The sequence below is a fragment of the Antechinus flavipes genome, chromosome 5 (genome assembly GCF_016432865.1).
Source record: "Antechinus flavipes isolate AdamAnt ecotype Samford, QLD, Australia chromosome 5, AdamAnt_v2, whole genome shotgun sequence".
NCBI classification, from domain to species: Eukaryota; Metazoa; Chordata; class Mammalia; order Dasyuromorphia; family Dasyuridae; genus Antechinus; species Antechinus flavipes.
This window is the reverse complement of record NC_067402.1, coordinates 8,095,472-8,120,532: the sequence shown is the minus strand read 5'-3', so window position 1 is coordinate 8,120,532 and position 25,061 is coordinate 8,095,472. Positions and strand designations below refer to the sequence as shown.

The window sequence follows — 25,061 nt, the reverse complement described above, 5'->3', positions numbered from 1 at the left end:
TCAGAATTCAGTATAGACATTTTTATCTTGACACCTAGTAACAAGCAGATGTGCTAACTGGCAGCCAAACAGAGCTTTGTTCTTTGGAAAGAGCCCGATCTTATGGTTATTTGGAATGAGCATGGTGAGCGTGTTGGCTGCTCTTAGTTCTTAATTTTTAGAAGGAATATTTGTGGCTTTGACAATATTCAGAATTATGGCACATTCACAAAGGGGGAGACAATTGAGAATGATCAAAACACCCCCAACAGATACTTTTCAAATGGATTTTTTAGCTTTTTCATCAATGCTTTTGAATGGTGAAATATCAGCCAAGAAAACACTCCACAATCTCTTGCCAATCCACAAGATATTTTGCCTCCCCTCATTTCTAGAAAGAGATGCAGGATTGGGCATTGGGGGCTTCTTGTGAGCTTATAATTCTGTCTGAAGCTTTGAGCTTTGGCTGTTTTTAAGGTCACACAGATGGCATTGTTTCCCCTCTAAGTATTCCACAGCATGCCAGCATAGAGATGCTAGTCCTGGCTTCAGATCTGGGTTCGATTTCCCACTCTGCCACTAAATTAATGTATGACCAGCCAACTTAACCTTGCTGGGTCTTGTTCTCTCATCTATAGAATGAGAACTAGATGAAATGACTTTGAACGGCCCTTCTGGTTTCAACACTCGATGATTCTTTAATTCTGAGGGCCATGTTTTAGGAGGAACAGTGATGATATGTAGCACAATCAGAGGAGGAACCTGAAAAATCAAGAGCTTTGAGCCTGTGACATAAGATCTGGGATTTTTAGCCTGGAAAAGGAAGATTCTGGGGGAGGAAAGAAGGGATATAGTTTGTATCTTTGGGTTCTCTGAACGTCTGACATATGGAAAGGAAAAATGATTTTTGTTTTGTTTGACTTCAGCAATTCATAGGGACTAAATGAGGTGAGAGTCAGGAAAACCTTCCCAGAAGTTAGAGGTGATCCAGAGAGAAGTCCTGGCTTTTTCCATGGAAAGTCCTCAGGTAAAAGCACTTGAGGAGGAATCTTCTTCAACATCCCTATTTCCATTTACACATTTGACTTTGGAGGAACTGAAAGCTGCTTTTTTAAAGGAATGAATTGGCCTTTCAAGATTGGGGAAAATCATATAAGATAAGAGTCCATTTTGGGGTTTAGGAAAAGCTGTTTCTTTTTATTCACTGACAGGTAACTGTCACCTACCAACATCTGAAACCCATTTGGCGCCTTCTGTCTAGTCTGCTAACTCCCACCTCCGGTTGTACTCCTATGTGGAGGAGAAGGAAGTAGGGAGAAATTTATTTATTTATTTGTTTTTGAGTTTTTATTTTATTTTATTTTTAAAATAACTTTTTATTGATAGAACCCATGCCAGGGTAATGTTTTACAACATTATCCCTTGCACTCTCTTCTGTTCCGATTTTTCCCCTCCCTTCCTCCACCCCCTCCCCCAGATGGCAAGCTCCTTCACATGTTAAATAGATTACAATATATCCTAGATACAATATATATGTGCAGAACCAAACAGTTCTCTTGTTGCACAAGGAGAATTGGATTCAGAAGGTAGAAATAACCGGGAAGAAAAAGAAAAATGCAAGCAGTTTCTATTCATTTCCCAGTGTTCTTTCTTTGGATGTAGCTGCTTCTGTCCATCCTTGATCAATTAAAACTGAATTAGCTCTCTTTATCGAAGAGATCCACTTCCATCAGAATACATCCTCAAACGGTATCGTTGTCGAGGTGTATAATGATCTCCTGGTTCTGCTCATTTCACTCAGCATCAATTCATGTAAGTCTCGCCAGTCCTCTCTGTATTCATCTTGCTGGTCATTGCTTACAGAACAATAATATTCCATAACATTCATATACCACAATTTACCCAGCCGTTCTCCAATGGATGGACATACTTTCATTTTCCAGCTTCTAGCCACTACAAACAGGGCTGCCACAAACATTTTGGCACATACAGGTCCCTTTCCCTTCTTTAGTATCTCTTTGGGGTATAAGGCCAGGAGAAATACTGCTGGATCAAAGGGTATGCACAGTTTGATAACTTTTTGAGCATAATTCCAAATTGCTCTTAGGGAGAAATTTATGTCACAAGTAGGAATCCAGCCCCAGTGTCTTTCGTGCTCCTGATCCTCCCTCTTTTCCCAGCACCTTGGACAGTGCCTCTGGGACACTGGGAGATCTTCAGCCTGCTCCAGCTGGGCACCTAAGTGGCCCTTTCTGACCATCTCCACCCCAAGCTGCTGCACTTGGGCCATTATCATGTTGCCCAGAACCTGGCTATGCCGAGTAGCAGCCCCTCCCTTCCCCTCTAGCTCCCTTTTCTATACTCTTATTCTCTTAGAATATAAGCTCTTTGAGGGCAGGGACTGTCTGGCTTTTATTCATATCTATTCACATCATCACTTAGCATAGTACATGGCATTTAGTAAGTGCTTAATAAATGCTCTTTCTCACCCTTTCCCTTCTCCTTTATGTGTTGTCTCCCCCCATTAGACCTGAGGACAGAGTCTCTTAATTTCCTAAATCCGAATTTCTCACTAATTTTTTTTATTGTGCTTGGACTATATCTTTTGTTAGGAAGCAAACTGAGAAATGCCATTTTCCCCAAGTTGTAACATGAGTCGGGAGCGCCAATCTGAGCACTTCATGGCATGACAGAGCCCTCGAAAGCTGTCAGTTGCTTTGACATTTAGGGGCCCGGGGTTCATTCTGATGGTAGGAAATGCAGTCTTAGAGTTAACCTTTCTTTGGAGTTCACTGCTAAATTCTTTCTCCATCAAGTATATTGAGTTTCAAATCACCAAAGAGCTACAATTTGTGTCTCTCACTGTGTGTAAACAGATCATCCATAGTATATAAATCAAAATGTTGACATATATTTACATGTTGGCCCACTGATGGGGGCTGCAGACATTACCCATGAGGCCTTGACTAAACAAAGATGTGGTTGGTTACATTCTCAGCAGGAGGAAATAGAAAGCTCGTTTTGAATCCTTCTGCTCTGATTTGAGTATCTCTGGGAAGCAAGTCACCTGGCTGCCGGACCCACCCCCACTGCGTAGCCACTTTGGAGGATGCTGGCCCTGGGTGGAAACGCCCGTGTTTCCATGTGCTTTTCGCCAGCCTTAAGTACAACTGGCGAGCCTTCTGTGGGGACACGCCGGCCTCAGATTCCAGGGTGCCCTTTCGTGCTTGGGCCGTTATCGGCGTGGCAGAAAGGAACAGCTGATGGAGATCAGTGGACCCCGACATGCTTCCGAGGCTGGCTCCTGGCTTTGACGGGCGGGGCATTTCTCTCGGTGACCCTCACTTGGCAGCCCCAGGAGACACCAGGCTTGCTGGTCCTCTTCGGGCTGACAGCTTGAAGGTCTGCCAAGGGGACCTAGAGAGACCTCCCCCCTCCCTCCCATCCCCGCGGCTGTCAGGGTAGTGGAAATAGCCATTGGGCGTGCTGCCAGCTGCTGCCAGGGAGGGACTTGCACAGAGGGCAGGGAGGGGGTCAGGAATTTCTTAATAAACATAAAAATGCACTAGGGTGCATAAGAGATGAAATAGCTGGGAGGTTTGGAGGTACACTCTCCCAGTTCCCTGGATGTGTTTTTCTTGGCCCCAGAAGGCTTAAGGGGGTATAGGGTGAAACAGCATTGGGGGTTCCCAAGGGGAAAGGCCAGCTTCAGGGGAGGTACTTCCCTCAGCTAAAGTTCTCCAAATAAAGGCAGGATAATAGCTAACATTTCTGTGGTAATTACTGTGTGCCCAGCACTGTGCTAAGTATTTTTGTCATCTCATTTGTTCTCTCAGTAGTCCTGAGGTAAGCGCTATCAGTGTCCCCATTTCACAGATGGGAAACGGAGGCAAACATCCTAGCATCCAGCGAGGGGGTGATAACACCTCTTGTCAGGGATGTCATAGAGGGACTCTCGTTCAGGTGGAGGTAGCAGGAAGGGAGGTGGGGGCCTGGGTCTGGATGGAGAGCCACATAGGAGGCTGATTGAGTCCGTGCTGTGGGAGCTCCACGAGAGTAAGGCAAGTAGTGCTTCTCTGTGTCCGTGATTTCTCTGGCTAAAGGAGATGTTTCCTTCCTTCTCCAGTATCTTATGGCTGTGCACCAGGCTCCCCGTCCCCCCATCTGGATTCTTCCCCATGTCTTGCTCACCTGGGGACTTGTCAGCACCCCTCTGTGAGGTCAGGGAGGGATCTGGTTTTCTGCTCTGTGAGACTCCCAATATAGATTCTCTCTGTGTGTGTCTTTTTCTCTCTCCTCTTTGTTTCTTTGTCTCTCTCTCCATTTCTCTTCTCTTTGTCTGTGTCTTTCTCTATGTCTCTGTCTCTATCTCTTTAGTCTCTTTCTCCATGTGTATCTTTCTCTTTGTCTCTTTGTTTCTGTCTTTGTCTTCATTTCTCTTCTCTGTCTCTCTCTATCTCTCTATTCTCTTTCTCTGTGTGTGTATCTGTCTCTTTGTCTCTCTCTCTGTGTTTCTGTTTCCCCATCTCTGTCTCTGTCTCTCTCTCTGACTCTCTCTCCATTTCTTTGTCTCTGTCTCTCCTTACTCTCTCTGTTTATATAAACATATGCACAAAACAGACAATCATAAACACCAAAACAGATGCACACACATATATTTGTATATGCCCACAAGCATCCATTCATGTACATATACATATGTACATATATGCACACACATAGTGTTAAAAGCTTAGTAAGAGTGTTACTTTGAGGCAGCAAGGTGGCTCGGTGGATGCAATACTGGATTGAGATTCAACAAAATCTGAGTTTTAATCCTTTCATAGACTCTTACTAGCTGTGTGACTCTGGGTAAATTACAGCATCTCTCTGTATCTCGCTTTATTCTGCTTTAAAATGGGTACAGAGATAACCTAAGCCATAGGGTTATTCTGAGGATTATTTGAGTTAATAAAGTACTTTGTATACCCTAAAGTGTTATGAAAATATTAATAACCATAATAATGATGATGATGATGATTTTGAATTGGCTGAAGTATTAGTCAAAAGAAATGTTTCTCGTGCGCAGATATACATCGAATGTGGAATTGCCTTGTCCCCGGTATCTGACATCAGTCACAATATCCAGACGGGACCCGAGCCCTTCTGGAATGATGTCATAATGTGGATGACCCAAAAAGGGCTCTTTAAAAAAGCCATGACTGTTTTCTCATTCCCTTCCTCTCATTTCATTTGCTGAATCGAATCTCATTGACCAGACACTGCAAGCAATTGGCGATTATTTTAAAAATTGATCTTTAAACAAACAAAAGTCCATGATTTCTCCCTTTACTTCATGAAGGGAAAAATGAAAGAAAGTCCAGACTTTTGCAACAAGGCATGATTATATGATCACATCCATAGAACTTTGATGAAGACCCTTCTGGAACTGGGCTTGACCACTGCCTTGTTACTACCAGGCCCTCTGCCTCCCTTCCCTCTCACCACTATCTTTCCTCTGACATTAGTTGATCTTGTCTATGTCTTGTATGTATAATATTTTGCATATTTTCTCTTCCTTAAGATTTGAAGTTCAACTCAAAATTTTAAAAAATGAGTTAAAATTTTAAAAAGTAATTGGGAAATATTTAATGAAAGAACGATTAAAAATATTTGGAGTTCTTTTTGAGTAGCTATCATGTGCTCCTCTGCATCTCAGCACTAGGCCCAATGCTTGGCTCAATAAGCATTTAGTAAATGCTGGTTAACTGACTGATGACGTTCAGAACAGCGAATGGGCCGACATGACTGGATCATCCTGGGTGAGGAGGAAAGGCAAATGGCGGCAGCCTGGGAAGTTCCGAAGGGGAATTTGGTTGTGTCACAGCCTCTTGCTGGACTCTGAGCTCAGAGGCTGGCTTAACTAACCAAATTTTCTATTTTCCCCAATGTTGAACTTCCTTTTGTGTACTGTGTGTATCTAAGAAATAGTGAATTTGTTTCACGGGGAATAGTATACCCAAATCTGCCCTCATATTCATACAGTTCTTATCTGTGTGTGTATATCTATCTATCTATCTATATATATGTGTGTGTGTGTGTATATATATAATATATATGTATATATATTTTTTTATATATATATATTTTTATTTACTTTGTCACTGGGGAATAATTCACAACATTAGAAATGAAATTTTCATGTATCAAAGTTTGTAAAGTATATTTTAATTAAATTCCCCCTTTCTGACAGGGCACTCATTGTGTGTGTGTGTATGTTTGTTTGTGTGTTTTGCTTTATTCTGTTTCTCCATGGCTGATATTCTAAACACAGGTATTTCTCTTGAAAGTCTTAATAAATTGGCAGCAGTGAGATAAGACACGGGGGCTAGCGTTTGACTTGATAAGTTTGTAAACAGCCAGTTAACAAAGAGGTATTGTCCTTTTTTGAACCAACTTGTCGAGCCCACCCAAGCCCGCTGTGCGTGCTCAGACCTACCCCAACTCTGAAAGCAGTTACACATGCCAGCAGTAACATACTTTAACTAGATTTACATAAGCAATACAAACAGTCTCAAACCACACTTAATTTAATATGCTGACCATATCTTGGCAAAAGGATCAATATTGAGCTTTTTTTAAAAATTTTAAGAAGAAAAATCCTTATGAAATTTTTAAAAAAGGTTTGCCTTTGTTTTCTTAGACCATCTTTTCTTCATCCTTTGGATGGATCCCATTTTGCAACTGGATGAGTAATATTTTAGAGTTTTCTTCTATTCTTTTCTGATTATAGCTTTAGAAAACTCACTGATTATAAGCAGTAAAAAAGATTAATGGGCCGTTCTTTCACATATTTTATGAAAATATGGAAGGTGGGATGCTTTCCCATTGAAAAGAATTCAGTCTTGATTGGTCAGATGTACATCATTGTTAATGACTGAGAAAAGAGTCTGTGTCTTTGTCTGTTCATTAATAATTTCCTTTTATTGGATGTTTATAGGCTCTATTACTGGAAATTTAATTTCGCTAACATGAAGGCGGGGAATTTAGAAGTTTAAGTTAAAATGCAGAAAATGCCTTTTCTTATTAATAAAACATGTAGCTACCTTTCACTACTAGACTTTTCTAGATTTGTCAACACGTTCAGATGCTTTTTTGGGGGTGCGACGGAGTGCTTTGTTGTACTGATTTTTTTAAAGGCCATGTTAGTAGTTACACAATTGGTGGGTTTCTTTTCTGCATTAGGAAGGTAGCTCTATTTGCTTCTGAATTTATAGCTTTTCCTGAAGGAGTAAAACCCAATCGCATGTGAATAAAATTGGTTCTGCATTGTTGGGAGCGAGGCACATTTAACATATTAGAGCGTGCTGCCTTCAAGCATATGAAGAAAATAATTCCTTTATTTCTTGGATCTTTTTATTTAAAAAAAAATACTTTGAATCAGGTTGGAAAATTAAGGAAACGGGATCTGGGAAACACTGCCGTCTGGGTTTCTGGGCTCTCCCGGACATGTGTGCTGTGCATGTGTCTGCGGCTCTGTGGCGAGTTCTGGTCCCTCGCCCTCGGCGCTTCCTCGGTGCCTTCCTTCCCTCGGCATTTCCATTACTCCCACTGTATATTGACAATGTAAAGTGACACTGGCGATCTACAAAGAGCCTTAATTTTGGACATTTCCTGACTCTGGTCTCCCCTGGCCCCCTTTTCCACTGTTCCACATTCTATTAGCATAACTTATTTGTGCACAATACAGCATTTGTTCTTTGTCCTTTGATGATAGTGCTGTCAAGTGTGTTCTGTGAGTCTGTAACAACATGGAAGGACATTTGCGTCAGGCTTTAATTAGCGAAGGCAGGAGGGAGGCAGTGGGATTTAGTAGCACTTTGATTAATTTGGATCCTTCTTTCAAGCCATTCATACCAAAGCGGAATATTTGGCTGGAGACTAGAAGCAATCTGTTTCACCTTTGGCTCTGGAGCCAGCTTGGTATTGTTCTGGAAGAAGAAAAAGACTGGCTTTGGGAGAGACCTGGGTTCACCTTCCAACTCTGACATCAATGGCTCCGTGTGTGTGTGAATCGGGTAGACTGCTTTATTGGCGTCCGCTCTTGGCCCATTGATAGGAGAGCTCCCGAGGACGGGCCACTTTTCTTTGTATTCTCCTTTGCTTGTAAATATTTAACATGAGTTTAATGACTGACTGGGTGACCGAGACGAGAGAGCTATCTTTCCTTGAGCCATCACTTTCTCAGTTTTAAAATAGGAATAACCCTTGTACATCATCACAGGGCTGTGGTCCTGGGAAGTGGGAAGTGATGTTATTACTAAATATTTTGTAGTTATGTTTTTTTTATCCCTTATTCTATATGAAGTCTAGCTGATGCATGTCAGTAGCTGCAAAGTTCCCAAAACAGTGAGATGGAGTGATTGCAGCTAAGACTTGATAACCCCTAATCCAGCAGCTACTCCAAACTTTGATGTAGGTAAGAAAAAATAAATACACACCATTTATGCTTAGAGGTAGAGAATGGAACGTGTAAATATCTTGATGAGTCACTTTAGAAACCTGTCTTTCTCAGATTTTTGTGCCCCTGTTCCAAGGTGGGAGGTAGGGAGAGAGAAAGAGGGAAAGAGGGAGAGAGAAGGGAGGTAGAGACCCTCGATCATACATTATGAAAGGTTAAAAAGAAACCAAGGCATTAAAAATTTGGAAAATAGTAATATTGGGACAGGTACAAGCTTGTGCAGGAGACAAGGTGGCACATAGCTGTCTGCTTTTTTTGCTCTGACTTTCTGAGTACAGGAGAGCTCGCCCTCCATACAGTGACTCATTCAAAAAATATAGTTCAGATCTGATCACAGAAAACATCCTCAAAGAATCTGCGGAGTCCTAGTGCCCTTGGGGCAAGAATGCTTGAACCTTCTAGTTGAAACCTGCAGATTCTGGGATCTCCCCACTGTCTCCATCAGACCCTCTGACCCTCGATTCCCAGTCCGGGAAGCACAAACTTCCATTTTTGTCACAGATCTGAGATTTGCCATCTTTGGCCGCCTGGCAGCTGTCTCTCATTTATGGGTCTCTTCTCCTTCCCTCTCTGTCTGCTTTCTCTTTTTTTTCCCCAGATTGTTTTCTCTTTCAAATGTCCCAGGGCCCTTGGGATAGCTTTCCATGGCTGGGTCTGTCCCAGAGATCAAAAATGGGGTCTCTAGTTGCTTTTACTTCCTTCTCTTTAATGTCGATTTTGAGTGTCTGTTGTTAGAAAATGAGCAATGGCATTAAGACAGTGACTTGGACATATCGTATTTACAGAAAATGCCCCAGCGTCCTTCAAGGGGAGGAAAGGAGATATTACGAACACATTGCAAGGATTAGATTTTGGAGCATCTGACTGGAAAAGCCTGAAGTTGGACTTGGATGATTGTTTCTTGCTCAGCTAAGAATAGAGAAATATTAGCTTGGGATGTCAGCATGTTGGATAATAAAGTGATGGAAGAATCTCCTAGCAGGAGAGGCTGGGGGGGAGATGGAAGACAGATTTCTGGATTGTTTCTAGAAGGGTTTGTTCCTTGTGTCTCTAACGTGGTCAGTGAGTCTTTTTTGTCTATTGCGGCCATCATCCTGGTCACCGTCAAAGGCACGAATCTGGACTTACTTGCTCCGAATGAAAATGCGCCGCTGGAGGAGGAGCTTTCCCATCGGGCACGGGATCAGGCTTGGTCCCTGTGAAGTTGGTGCTAAGAGCAGGGCTGACCTTTGCTTCTTAATCCTGGGGGAGAAGAGCCATCTAGGAGCTTTGAAAGATGGCGCCGGCATTCCGAGCCAGGGAGCGGAGTCTCGGGCGGGAAGGAGGATCGGCTTTCTGGCCCACGTGGGGACCTGGGGGACGCTTTACACCTCTCCCGCTCTCTGCCCAGAGGAGGCTGGAATGCTTCTGCTGGATCAGAACCCGGCGGCCGCCTCGGCTTTGTGGATCTCCTCGGCTGGGAAAGCAGCGGCCGGGACGCGCTTTCATCTTGGAAACTCGAGACAGTTTCAAAGGATGGTGACAGGTGCAGCCCTTCGCATCCCGAGTCACCGCGCCGGGCAACCTTTGGTGTGGGGAACATGACTGGAACTGAGGTGGCTCCTCCGCCCACTGCTTCAGGAGCCAAAAAGCCAAGTGGCCGGGGCCCTCGGGGCATTCTGAGCGACCCTCCCTCCCTCCCTCCCTCCCACCACACACACACACACTCACACTCTGACACATGCTCACACTTACTGACACACGCTCACACACACACACACTCTGACACACACACTCACACACACTTTGACACAAGCTCACACTCACACTCACTCACACACACTCTGACATACTCACACACACACAGACATACACACTCTGACACACATTCATAGACACACTCACCCACCACACACACTCACACACACTCTGACACACTCACACACACTGACACACACACATTCTGACACACATTCATAGACACACACTCACACACACGCTCACACATACTCTGACACACTCACAGACACACACACACTCTGACACACACTCTCACTGACACACGTGCAGAAGGCATGGGCCGCTGGCAGCCCCCTGGGGCGGGCTCCCACCTTTGCTTTCCACTGTGTGAAAATGGGCTCCTCCTTTGACAAGCCTTCTTTCTGGGTTTAGTTACAAAATTGCTTTTAATAGATAGTTGGGGTCTCTTAATTGGAGTATTTTCTATGACTCCTTTTGAAAGTCTGTTAGCTCCTTGACAGCAAAAATTTCCCAGCAGCGAGTGCAGGTGTCTCTGTGGGCAGCTGACGTGTCATGCTAAGAGCTAGAAGGATGGTGGGAAGGAGGAGGGGATTTTCACTCATGCCAGGGAGAATCAGAGGGTAGCGGGAAGTTTTCTGGGTAGGGTGGAGGGGGAGTAGGAGGCGGAAGGAGCTCAGACTTCGGGCCATCTGGGCATCCCTCCATTTTACAGTGGAGAGGTCTGGACCCCTGGGAGATGAAGATGCTGGCTCAAGGTCACAAGGTGGCAAGCTTCAGATCCCCGTTCTCCCATGTTCTAGCTTTGCGGTCTTGGGCCAGCTGCTTGATGAATGAGGGCTTGGAACAAATAGGGACACGCTAAGTGAGACCACATATTCAGATAGTGTTATTCCTTACAAAGTGGCAGTGAGCTTCTTTTCGACCCCGAACTCGGAACCAGGCCCAGTGCTGATGTCCCCGTGGTCGTGGACTGGTCACTTAATTGCCGTGTTCATAAAGGAAGGACAATAATGGCGACTCACTCCTCAGTCCTTGGGACTTCTGTGAGGATTGATGAGGACCTACAACAATACATAAGCTCTTCGATAGCTTTGAGGTATCGGTCTAAAACAATGTAATATATTATTATTATCTGGGTTTTTTGGGGTTGTTAAACCCCAGAGGATTTTTCTCATTCCTTCCATAATGAATCGTGACTTTTTCTACAACTCTGTGAGTTCCTTTTGACCCCAGTCTACATGGAAAGATAATTGTTAGCATGACCAAAGTGAGAGGCTAGATGGGACACATTTAGCTAGATCCTCATCTTGGAGCTTTGGGTCTGTTCACCACATCCTTCCTCTGTAGCATCATTCAAAACAGAGTTCGTTCTCCCTGCCCCTCCTCAACAGACACTCTTTGTTCTCCCGAGTTTCCTCCTTTGGCTCGGCACTGTCTTCCTTTCAGACATCCAAATTCTGTTAGAAACCTTGGGGTCTTTCTGACCCTGCCCTCGTAGAAGGGTGTTCGGTCCCCTTCCTGAAAGGACTTCCAGCTCTCAGGGAATAGTCCTGCCTCCTCAGAGATCTTCGAGAAAAGGAACCTTACGTTTTGGTCTTTGTATTCCTGACATCTGCAACCGTACCTGGCAAAACAGTAGGTGCTTAATAAATGCTTGTGGATTGATTGGTCCACTCTATGCTTCTTGTCTGAATTATTCCTTTGTAAAAATTCTCTTTTCTTTCTAGAGATGGTCCATTAAGTCACCTCATTTCCACGGGCAACTTGTCCGTGTGTTTCCTTTTAGATTGTCTCATGTGTGAGACTGTGGGAGGTGATGCCCTTGTGAATACTGCTCTTGCCTGACATATAGAAATGATGAAATCTCAGCGTCTTCTGAATTGGGCCTCGATGATCAGATAACAGCTGGAAATCGGGCAAATTGAGAGTGTGGGGCTGGACTTAGATTCAGATTTTCTTCTTAATGTTCAGTCCCATCTCTGCTGCATTCTAGCTGGGTGATCCTGGGCAGCTTTTTAACCCTGTCAGGGCTCCAGGTAAATCTTTAAGACCACAAATTGCCAAAAGGTACCAGCTTGCTCTGGGGCAAAATTTTCATCTTGGAGTTCTCTTATACCAACATTCAAATGGAGGGTTTACTCACTTAAAAAATAAAATCAAGCATTTCCTCCCTCTGAAGGACTCTTCCTGTGACTGTTTGGTTAAAATGAGACTTGTTAGAATCTGGGGGATATAGTTTCCTCAGTTTTCCATGTGTCCTGAACAGAGTTCAAAGAGTGTGTTTAGCCTTTGAACCAAAGGTTCAAATCCCATCTCTGCGGCTTCCTGGCTGGGGGAGCTCAGTCAAACTGCTTGGTCTCTCTCAGTCTTTGTTTCTCCATTTGTAAAATGGACATAATGATGTGTATCTATCCATTCCACTGGGTTGTGATGAGGAAAGCGCTTTATATACTTCCAAGTGCTGCATAAATATGAATTGTTCTTTTTGGTTCTCTGGAATATTGTCCATGTAAGACCCCGGACTTCAGCCTTGAACTCGGGTTGGCTTATTCTGTGTCATTCTGGTTCCCCTTGACTCTTGTTAGCACCAGCATCGATCATTCAATCATAAAAAAAGCCAAAGCAAACCCTGACCTCAAGGAGCTTACGTTCTACCTGGGGAATCAGTGCATCGGCCTACACACACACACACACACACACACACACACACACACACACACACACACACTGACATTATACGAGGGAGGTGGATGGGACCTGGGAGTCCACAGAGAGAGCAAGCTCCCTTTTTGGCAGTTCTCTGAGACCTTCCCTCCAGTGCCCTCTCCTCCACGCTGGGATTACACGTGCTCCCCGAGACAGAGGCGGCCTTGAGTAATCGCAGAGAAAGGTCCCACGGAGGCTTCCTCCTAAAGTGGTGCCAGAAAAGTCTTGGGGTTATTTCCCAATTTGTCAAATCCCTGTTGATTTAGCCCGCAGCTCTTGTTGAACAGATACTGGATTCTTGCGTTAGACTTTGTAGGTGTGTGGGAAGAAAACACCGTGAGGCTGTTACTTTGGACGTTCTCTTCCCACGAATTTCCCCTCCCTAGAAAGTCTAACAAGTGTTCTGTTTGTTCATGGGCAGAACACGGAGGAAGAGATGAGGGGTCTTCTTCATTAAATTCTGCAGTAATCTCAGACCCCTTTCCCTTGCCACCTTAGGGATATTTATAAGCAGCTCATGGCTGTTCTGGGCTTTCTAGGTTCAGGGATCTACAGCCCTTCACCCGTGGGACATCCCCCAGATCTCCAGCACCAGCAGGTATAAGAACAGTCAGGGGAAAGGACCGTGGATTAATGGACAGCCAACTCCCAATGAGTGCAAATGCTGAATCTCCTGAAAGTAAAACTTAGGGATAATTTTAAAGTTCTGTAACAGTCTTATCTTTTTTTTTATTTTTATTTTTATTTTAAATAACTTTTTATTGACAGAACGCATGCCAGGGTAAATTTTTTTTTTACAACATTATCCCTTGCATTCACTTCTGTTCCGATTTTCCCCCTCCCTCTCTCTACCCCCTCTCCCAGATGGCAAGCTGTCCTATACATGTTAAATAGGTTACAGTATATCCTAGATACAATCTATGTGTGCAGAACCGAACAGTTTTCTTGTTGCACAGGGAGAATTGGATTCAGAAGGTAGAAATAACCCGGGAAGAAAAACAAAAATGCAAGCAGTTTCTATTCGTTTCTCAGTGTTCTTTTTTTGGGTGTAGCTGCTTCTCTCCATCCTTGATGATAACAGCCTTATCAACAATTTTTTATCTCAGGGAATTGCAGATTTTGAAGTCCTCTATCAGTCTTATCATGTCTCAGGGAATCCAATGATTCCTGCTAATTTTGACGTTCAGCAACAATTTTTTTTGGGACAGCATTTTTTTTTTTTTTGGGTTGGAGAAATAAACTAGATTTCCCAAGTCTTCTCTCCTTGGGATCCTAGGATATGCTGTGCAGTTTCCCAGATAGGATCAAGCCCACTCTTCCCCTCCTCCTTCTCAGTCTAGTTTATTGTTTATTAGTAGCATCAGTGTGAGATCCAAGTGCTGATGAACCAACCTACCCGAATAGTCATCAAACTGAACGCCGTAATTAGAGTAATAGGGACTTTTCATCCACTTTGTTTTTCCCATGAGGATGGTGGAACTATTATCATTTGAATTACCTGGGGCTTCATTGAAGAGACCTGTAAATCTCAGGGTGTTTGGCACCTGTCTATGGATAACATCGAGCAGTTAGTATCTGGAGAAATTCTTCATCCAAGAGTTTTTAAGAGCCTTTGCACTCTGCACAATGGACATTGCACAACGGGTATTTCCAGATGCTGCCGAACACATTTGGTGAGCATATGTCCCCCTGTCTGACGCCTCCCACGTCATTGATACTGTGTGGGTTGTTGAACGAAGTTATTCCTGTGGTCTCATCTGTCTTGAAAATTTTCAAGGTTTTTACAGATTTATGGGAGACACCTAGTTTGAGGAGAGCCCTCGAGGCTCTACAGAGTCATTTTTTGGGGTAATAAAACAATAGACAGAGTAGGATCTTGTATTCTTTACACCCACTCAATTGTATGACTGTGAAGATGTAGCCTCTTGTAGAAAATTGTCCTTGGAGCCTGCCTGTTCTCTATCATCAATTTTTATGTTTGATGTATGAATAGACCATTATCTAAGAAATTTTCTAGAGATGAGAACGTTGGCGTCTGGGCTGAATTGCTGCCGAGGTCGTCTCGCTTGCCTTTTTTGGTCTTTGTAACGCTCCTGGATTTTTTCCTATCCTTAGGAAATTTTCCCACTTTGAGAGATCTTGAAGATTGATTCTCAAAGTGCTTTTAAACATTACTTTAGCTTTGCCATTGATCTCTTTCAATTGGTCCAGTCCAGTGGTTTTTCCCATCTCCCTCTTCTTATTTCTGTTTTGTCACATGGTATGTGGGGTCAGTTTCCGTTGTCTGTTTTTAATTTCATTTTTGTTGTTTATTTTCTTATTTCTGTTCATTTCACATCCGTCCTTTTAGACTTTTTGGAATTCTGTAAGCTTGAAGTTTGTTAATGTGTTTGTTATGGTGTTAATATCCTGACGGTGAATGCCTTTATTTCTGTTGCCATTCTTGAATCATTCTGGCTTGAGGCTCTTTCACCATCTTCCTGCCACATCACTTGGGGTTTGATGGGGTTCTTCAGGGCTTCCCCTTATCACCCCTCAATCTCTTGCTCTGTGAATGATCAGGAAATCAACATTACCGTGCAGTCAATGACTGCATGATCCCACTCACCATTTCTGAGCCTTCCCAGACCCAAAACAGCCCCCTTCTGGATATATCTTCTGAATATGCTGTTTTTGAAGACAGGGTTTGTCCTTCTTTGGGGTGTCTCTGACCATTTAGTCATTCATGAACTTAAAGTGAAAAGGAAAACATATTATTGATGATTTCTGTTCTTATGTCACTTTTACTTCCAGCTATATGTCCCCCTCCTCTATCTGGAGAATCATCCCTTATTACACAAAATGAAATAAAAGGGGAAAAAAAGCAAAACTAAGCAGCACCTCAGCCAGTTTTCATCACATCTTATCTCTAGCCTGTTTTCTCTGCAAAGAAAGAAGGAAGGTACATTTTCTCTTCTCTCTCGGGGATAAGTTGGCCATTATAATTACTTTCCCCTCTTTTTTCCAATTTTTTTATTGTCATCCTTTTTTTTTTTTTGCATTGCTATTTCTGCTTCTTTCACTCTCTGTCAGTCTCAGAATCCTTCCTTTGTTTTTTGGAATCCTTGATTTTTTGTTCCATATAGCAAAGCAAAATTCTATTATATTCACATACTAAAGATTTGTCGGCCCTTCCCCCAAATTTTCCAGTTGCAAATAATTTGTAAGGAAGCTGTTATAGATCATTCCATGAAAATGCTGACCCAGTGTGACCAAGGATATCCCAAACTGCTAAGTCAACCAGAATGGAACCACATCACTGGGCTGACTCTTCCTCCCCAAGCCAAGCCTTTCTGTATCCTTAACCTAGAGTATAATACATAAGCTGCTCACCAAAACTCAGTGAGCTCTTATTGCCTTTTCTTTTCATTTCTTCTCTCACTCCTCTTTCTCTTTCTTCCCACTTTCCCTCCTTCCCTCCTTCTCTCTCTTTTTCTGTCTTTCTGTATATCTGAAAAGTCTTTGGGAAATTTTAAGCTTTAATAATTTAAAATGCTCAAACATACAAATACACACACACACACACACACACACACACACACACACACACACATATATGTGTCTCTCATACACCTACTTGTTTATAAGACTCTCCAGTTAGAACGTAAAGTTGTTGAAGATCGGGCCTGTTTTTACCCCTCTTTGTATCTCTAGCTGGCAGCTTAGTCCCTGGCACTAGGTCAATAGATACTTGTTGGCTAATGTTCCCTATGAGGGCCAGCTAAAATCTAGTTTATTTTAACCTAGAAAAGAGAATGTAAAAATTGTATTGAAGTTACAAAGTCTTGAAATTCAAGAATTTTGGATGAGAGAGGATCCACATCGCATCTGTCGCTGTCTAGTTCCTAGCTCTGGAATCATTATACTGTCACCACTGTTGGGAAGGGGCTCGCCCCTTTACTCCATTAAGGGACTGCTTACCTTCCTTGGCCACCCCCTTTCTCTGCCTGGGTGACCCAGAGTAAGCTAGTAAAGCTTATTTTCCTCCAATTTGAATGGAAGCTCCTTGAGGGCAGGACTGTTTTGCTTTTCTCTTTGTACCTCCAGTGCTTGGCTACCATAAATGCTTGATAAACATCTTCAGTTCATTCATTAACGCAGCCTAAAGTCCCTATAGCTTTTCCTGCTGCCCTGGGCTGGGGCTTGCATTTCAATCTTCTATCACACTATGGTGCCAGGAGCCCTGTTTGTGGTGGTAGAGGTTCAGATAATGCCCCTGGCACTTTGATAGGTTGTGGGGGAAACAGAATGCCAGCAAGTGTACAGAAAGCACATTATACAAGGAGAAATAGCAAATAATGAACTGAGAGAAGGCACTGGGGTTAAGAAAAGCTGGGGAAGCTTCTGGTAAAAGTGGGATTTTAGTTGGGACTTACAGGAAGCCAGAGAGGTCAACAATCAGTCAGATCGGAAGGGGGAGAGCATTCCGGGTAAGGGGGGCATCTAGAGAAAATGCCCCGAGTGGAGGAAGATGGAGTGTCTTGTTTGTGGAATAGCCAGAGGGCAGATGTCATTGTAGTGAAGAGTGTGTGTTAGGGAGTGAGGTGGGAGAGGTAACTAGGCTCTGAAGGCCATTGAATGCTAACCAGAGGGCTATAGATTTGATCCTGGAGGTGAAAGGGAGACCCAGGAGTTTATTGGACAGGCGAATGACGTGGTCAGATCTTCACTTTAGGAGAATCACTTTGATAACTGAATGGAAGGTGGATTGGAGGGGGGAGCGACTTGAGGTGGGCGACCACCAGCCCTTATTCCTCTAGTTCAGGTGTGAGGGGATGAGACTGCACTAGAGTGATGGTATGACAGAGGAGAGAAGGGGACATGGGCAAGAAGTGCTTCAGAGGAGAGACCGACGTTCCTAGGTACCATGTTGGATAAGGGCGTGAGAGGCAGGAGTCCAGGATGATGATGAGAAGGTAAGTCTGAGGGACTGGGACCATGATGGTGTTCTACACAGTGATAAGGAAGGTGGAGATGGTGGGAGATTGGATAATCTGTTTTTGCAGCTATTGAGTTTAAGATGTTCAATGGACATCTAGAGAGATGTCTGAAAGGCAGCTGGAGATGGAAAGGAGGCGGAAAACAGAGTGGTCTGTCCAGGAAAGGTAGACTTGAGAACCATTAACAGAGGTTATAATTAAAGCTGTGGGAGCTCCCTGGAGGAGAAGAGCAAAGGGCCCGGGTCGAGATATCAGGGTTAGAGGATGTGTTCAAAAGAAGATCCAGCAGAGGAGACCAGGAAGGAGCTATCAGATGGGCAGGAGGAAAACTTACTCTCTCCGATCTCATCTGCACAAGTATAGGGAGAGACTCTGACAGATAACTTGGAGAAATCCCATTCTGTGCACAACATCGCCCTTATTTTGCAATTTAGTTACCTTCTCAAAAGGCTTCCAGATTGTCTTGACATAATCTTACTGAACCTGTGTTGGTTTGGAGGGATCACTGCTTTCTTTCCCGTTTTCACAAAATCATTCCCGTAATGTGTGACTAAATGACCCCAAAATTAAAGTCGAGCTCCCTGGACTCTATTTGGAAGTATCCTTGTTGTTGTTCTTGTTTCAAGGGGACATTTAGTTGTTTCCAGGCCTCCTTCTGTCCCCTTGACTCTCCAGGATCCTCGTCAGGAGCTCAGCAATCACTGGCGAGTTCTTTCTGCGCCCTGGGCTGCTGTTTCTCTGGGCTTGGATGCTTGAACATCTCCGTACCTGTCTCAGGTTTCAAACCTCTGTTCTCTCTTTCTCCCCTGCTATTCCCAGCCTTCAGCAACATTTTCTTGTCAGAGAAAAATCAAAGCAAATGAAGACCCGGGTTCCTTCCTAGGCTGCTGCAGGCTTCTCTCGACCTTTCTCTTGCCCCTGGCAAAGATCAAAGGGCATTCTCGTGATGGGAGCCCCAGCTTTCGGGGTCACAGCATTCCTGGCATTCTTCCCAGCAGAGTTCCCATTCTCTTAGGAGATTCCTTCTTCATTCCTGCTCTTGCTTCTCCGGCCTGAAGCAGCGCTCGCTGGCTCGTGTTCCGGACAACTCTGTTGCCTTTGGATTCGTGTTTGGGTCCTCTCCTCCCTTTTCTGGGAGCCCCCAAATCCTCCTAGACCTGAATTCTTCCATGGAGTATTGGGCCTCTGGACTCTATTTTTAGGTGCGTTCTTGAGGCAAAATCACTTTATTTTTCCCATTCTTTTTGATTTAGGATGAGAGAAGGAGAGAAAGAGAGAGGGAAAGACAGAGCAAGTCAAAGAAACAGAGAGAGACACACACATACTCATAGAGAGATGCAGAGGGGCAGAAAGAGACAGAGAGAGAACATTCCTATAGGAAAGGAGAATAGGAAAAGAGATTGATATGTGAAGCCATGAAGTTATTGCCTATCGCTTAAGATTGTCAAAGTATATAATTCAGTCTTATTTTCAAAGCTGTCTTACTTTCAAAACTGTCCTGCTTGCCTGTGTTTCCCTCTGAATGTCCTGTTGTTCTTTTCTGTACATTTAGAGAAATGACTCAATGATACTTTTTTTTTTTATTTCTTCTCTCTTTATATTGGTTTTGTTTGTGCAAAGTCTTTAGAATTTTAGATATTCAAAACTGTCCATTTTATTTTCTGGGATCCTCTTTTCTATTGATCTTAAAGATAGTTTCTTCCTTTTTCCTGTGATTAGTTTATGATGTGACCTGTCAATCCTCCCCTTGGGTTACACTCATTGACTTTGGATCCTCCATTTGCCAGATCCCTTTCTGTTCACTCTCTGTAGTCCTGGTATGCACCCACCCATTGACAAGATGTCTCCCACTTTAGAACTTGATCTCTGTGCGGGGTCTGTTTTTGCTTTCCTTGGTATCTCCTGCCCTTACCATGGGGCCTGGCAGAATAAATAATTTTTAGATTATTTATTAATTTATATTTATTATATTATAAAATATATATTAATATGTTTAAATATAATATTATATTCAGATAGTTTATTAATTTATATTAATTATGTATTATAATTAATATATATTTATAATATGTTAAAATGTATTTATATATTTACATTTATAATTTATATATTATATATAAATTATAATTTATATAATATATTATAATAATACATATTAATTTATATAAATATAAAATTATATTTATAATTAAAATATATATCTATATTATATATATATATATATATATGTATATGAATAACTAATTCAGACTTTAGAAGCTGCAAATGAGAGAGCATATTGTCCAAAAGCAAAAAAGAGCCAGGAAGATGGTCCCTAGACATTTCTCAAGTGCCAGTCACTACTCTAAGAACTGGGCTACAAAAGGAGGGGAACTGGAGGAGATAGCTCAGCATCCTTGACCTCAGTCTGGTGCTCTACATATTGGACCATCTAGCTGATCCTCCAGTTGGCAGAGGGAACGGTTAGTGTAGGAACCTGAGAAAAGATAACTGGGTGGTACATTGACAGAACACTGGAACTGGAGTCAGAAAGACCTGAGTTCAAACCTAGCCTCAGTCACTTACTAGCTGTGTAACCTTGGGCCAGTCACTTTGCCTCTATCTGCCTCAGTTTCCTCATCAGTAAAATGGGGATTATAACAGCAACTACCTTGCAGAATAGTTGTGGGAATCAAATGAGATAATATTTATAAATTGCTCTTAGCAGGGTACCTGGCACACATTAGTCCTAAATAAAAGATTATTCCTTTCCCTCCCCCCTTATCAAATAAAACATGATATTTATAAAGTGCTTTTCCAACCTTAAAATGCCATGCAAATACTATATTACTTTGTGATTCTATAGATATGATTTTAGGGAAGTATGTGATCATTCTGGCCTAAAGGTAGCATGAGAAGCCTGAGCTATATTTAAATATCCTCTATTACTTTGCTAGTATTAAGCAAAACCCAAAAAGAGTGCAGTGAGTTTTATCTGTCCATCCTTTGGAGAATCCTGGATAAACCCCAGATCACTTCCCATTTGTTCTCTGCAGTTTCCAGGCTTGTAGGGCGAGGTCTGGAAGGGGCCTCGAAGCTCATCTGGTCCAGTTTCTTCATTTTACAGATGAGGAAACTGAGGCCTTGGGATGGGAAGGGACTTGTTCAGCCTCCTACAGGTCTTCAGTAGCAAAGCTGGGCTCTGAAGCCGTTTCCTCAGGACCCCTTGGATCTCACTGCTGACCTTTAAGGCCACTGAGTATTGTTTCCCTTTCTGTGGGTCTGTTAAGTATGGACAGACTCAATGTTCTTTGGTTGTTTTATATGAGTCAGATTTCACTTTGATAAAACATATGATAATAACATCTCTTGGTTTAGTATAGTTGGGGAAAGAGCTAAGGCTGCCCAGGAGGAGAAAAGCCCCTGATGGATTTGAGGCTGTTCTTGGCGCTGCATTTAAAAGAAAAACAAAACAAAACAAAAAACAAAACAAACAATGAAATAGAAAATATCAGCAAACTCTAGCACAAGCCCAGGAAGGCTGTGGGAATGGGGCAGCTATGGGGCACCCTGCCATTAAAGGCCTGATTACAAACACAGGGGGAATAACAGCTGGCTCAGACTTCAGCTGGGAGAAATGGCCCCCTGCAACACGGATGAGAAGTGGTCCCCCAGCTTCCACCTGAAGGCTCCCAAGGGAGCCCATTCTACTCGAGGATGCTTCCAGTTAGGAGGGGTGCCCCCGATATCTTTCTAGCTCCCAGAGCCTTCTGGGGCCAAGCAGAACGAAGCTAATCCTTCCTCAGTGTCAAAGTGGAGGAAAGTTGGGTTATTTTGTCTGGAGAGGAGACTTCAGAAGGCCCCTAGCTGCTTTGGATTAATGGAAGGATTGTCTTGTGGTGACGACCCTAGACCCCTGTGATGGCACAGGACACTCGGGTCTTTCAAGTCTGTGGACTCTAAACATAACTGAAGGAAACACTAAATTTCTGCTAGAGTCGAGTGAAAATAAAAATGCGATTTCCTCCTCATCCAAGTTCACAGACTCTCAAAATCCATCCCAGGGTTCTCTGAACCTCAGACTGAGAACCTGTATATGTTATTTTAATTTGGATATAATATAATTATATAATAATACAATATACTAATATTAGTTAATTGATATTAATATTATATTTATAATAGATAACATATAATATAATATAATAATATTAATAATGATGATGATCCCTAGTATTTCTATAGTGCTTTACAAAGCATTATATAAATGCTCCTCTTGTTTGATCCTCCCCACAAACATGGGGCAAGTAGGTGCTGTTATTATTCCTATTTTATAGAAAAGGAGGCTGAACTTGAAAGATATTTAATTGTTTCCCCAGGGTTACAAGGGTAATTAATCAATCTTTGAGGTGAGACCTGAGTTCAGGTCTTTCAAACTCCTAACTCCAAACAATGTAAAATTAGCGTCAGATGTTTAGGGGCAGAATTTGGTTCACGGTGAACGGCTAATTGGGGCTTTCAAAAAGCTGAATTAATTGGCTTGTTAGATAACAATAAAAATATGTCAGCAGTCCTAGATGAGCATCTGAAGTGAATTGGCAATTTCTATGAATCCAAGTTTTTATGGATTCACCTCTTTTAGCCCTTCTCCACCTTTCTTTTACATAGGAGGAGACTGAGTCCCTGAGAAGTCTGATGACTTTATCAAAGTGAAAAAGAACAGACTGAGAAATTATGGTTTTGATGCCCCAATTTAAGGCTTTTTCCGAGTTAAATAAGGTGCCATCTCTAGGACGCTCCATCTCCTGTGTCCTCCCAGGTCTCCCCAGGTCTAGAATACATATCATATGTATTTATTGACTTTATGAGAAGAAAATGATTGAGCACTTGATGGCGGAGAGCTTCCTCCTCTCTGCTATTGTATGAAAACAAGACTCCTTCCCCATTTCTGGGAACGTATTACATGGAAGCGTTGAAAGTAGAATTCAGAAGGTTGAGTTTTTCACATCCATTGTACTTATAGTTTGCTTCCCTCCATCTTTAATTCCAGATAAAATTTCACAACAGATTTGTGTTGTTGCCGACACAGAAGAAGATTTCCTTCAAGGACTGCTGAAAAAGGAACTAGAAGTAAGTGCTTGGCCATGGAATGGGTAAAACATATTTTTGTAAAACCTAGATTATGATTTTGTTTTCCTAAGTAGTTCATGCCCCCTCCTTTTGCTGAAATGACCTTAAAATCTCTTTGACTCGATTTTCTATTTACCTACATAGACACATTTTGTTTGATAGAACTTGGATAGCTCCTCGAGGGGAGGGATGATTTTGTTGTCTTTGTATTCCATGTGTCTGTGGTGTCGGCCATACAACAGATACTTAAGAAATACTTATTTAATTGATTAATGTAGTTGTCAATAAGAAAACGATAATTTTTCTTAGGTTACTTAGGATTTTCATGCTCTGTTTGACTGGGGAAGAGAAAAAAAAAACCTTGTATTTTTCACAAGCTCAGCTAAGTTTGAGTTCATCCCGAGCTAGATAGAATGTGGAACGAGGTGATGAAACTGAGTTATTTGGAATTGGGGTTGAGCAGAGCAGGAGATGTCTTAGTGGACCCCATTGGGTTAAAAGGAAGCCATTTAATGCCTCCCCTCCTGAACACAAAGTCTCCCATGACTACGAGAAGCCTCAGTCTGGAGGACAGAGCCCCAGCACGGCCGACCCTCGGATCCTGGCTGCGTGAGTCCCTTCATCCCCCAGGATTCAGGCAAGGCTGTGACACTTGTGTCAGCTCTCTGAGGGGAGAAAGCCGGCTCCCGTCCCCTCTCTGCAGGTTTCTCCCTACAGACACACACCTCCCCAGGACGTGACTAAGGTTCCGTGTCCTTCGCTCCTAACACAGCGCCTGGTGCTTTATAAATGCTGGTCGGGTATAATGAACTGGCGGGTGTGATGAAAGCTGGCTTGTTGTAACTGCTCCTCGGATCTTCAGCTCCTTGATGAGGGGCTAGAGGAACCTCAGAGAGGTGTTTCTTGGCCCTGGATTTCCTGGAGAATGAGTTAGCTCGCAGAAGGTGTGGGGAACATTCTCTCTGCTCCACTTCCCTTGGTTAAGGAGAAAACCTGAGATGAAGAGCTTGCTGGATGGAGGAGAGGATTCTGATTTGGCCCAGAGAGGATGGATTATTCCAAGCATAGGAGACAGCCCAGAGGAATGGTCCAGAGATACACAGACCTTGATTTCCATTTTTTGCCATTACTAGTTTTCTTTCTTTCTTTATAATGTTTTTCAGTTATTTATCTTATCTATATATATAAACATATATATATAAATTTTTTCTTCCCCCCATGTCTCCCTTCTTCCCAACTGAGGAAATAAAAGGAACCCCAGGCCTTTATAACTAAGTCTGGTCATTGGCGGTGTCTCAGTCTGCTCCCGAAGAGCTCAGGACCTCCTGGCAGGAGGCAGGCTGCACATTTCATCCCCAGAACCATTCCTGGCCGTTGTACTGATCAGAACTCTAGTTTTCAACCAGGACAATTGTCTCCTGTGTTCAGACTGACGTTCTTCTCCTTGGTGATTTTACTGTGCTTGAGAAGGGACGTGTGAGTGTTAGCAGAAGGGGGCATCCCTTCTGGGGAAATCCAGTAACCTTCAGGGCGTTTCAGAGGCTGTACAACAGTCGGGCGGTTTCACTTGGGGCGAATGAAAAGGCCTGGATGTACCTGAAACCGAAGGAGGACATTGGACCTGCTTACACTGATGCAAGGAGGATGGGATTCCGGCTACAATTTAAAGAAGTGACTGAAATGCCTTGTTTTTCTCATTAGTCGCATGATGAATATCTGGAAGTGGTTCATGGCCTGGTGTGAATGGAAGCACTGACCAAGCAGCTCTGAGACTGCTGGCTTTCTAGGTTTTGCTTCTTTCTCTCTTAGAATTTGAGATATTTTTCAGGCAGCAGCCGTCATACCTACCTATAGGAGAAGTTCAGTCCCCCTTTTTATGTGCTGGACAAATAATGACTATGAATAACCTACCAGAATAACCCACTCAGTGCTCAGAGGGATAGGACCTAATGGGAAGAAGATGGGATCTGTCTCCTCCTTCGCAACTTGGCAGTGAAACACAATGGAGAAAGCCGTGTGATTTTTAATGTCTCTTTTCCTATAGGTAA

The 25,061-nt window shown here is 43.0% G+C and overlaps 1 protein-coding gene across 2 annotated transcripts in view; it reads left to right on the top strand.

Annotated features, from left to right (window-relative positions):
* The window catches only part of CRPPA (CDP-L-ribitol pyrophosphorylase A), a 229,155-nt gene that overhangs the window by 56,050 nt on the left and 148,044 nt on the right, over positions 1 to 25,061 (top strand). For both annotated transcript variants that reach the window (XM_052000593.1, XM_052000592.1), the window contains exon 6: positions 22,934 to 23,013. In XM_052000593.1, coding sequence (XP_051856553.1) covers positions 22,934 to 23,013 — 80 coding nt within the window. The remainder of the gene's footprint in view (positions 1 to 22,933; positions 23,014 to 25,061) is intronic.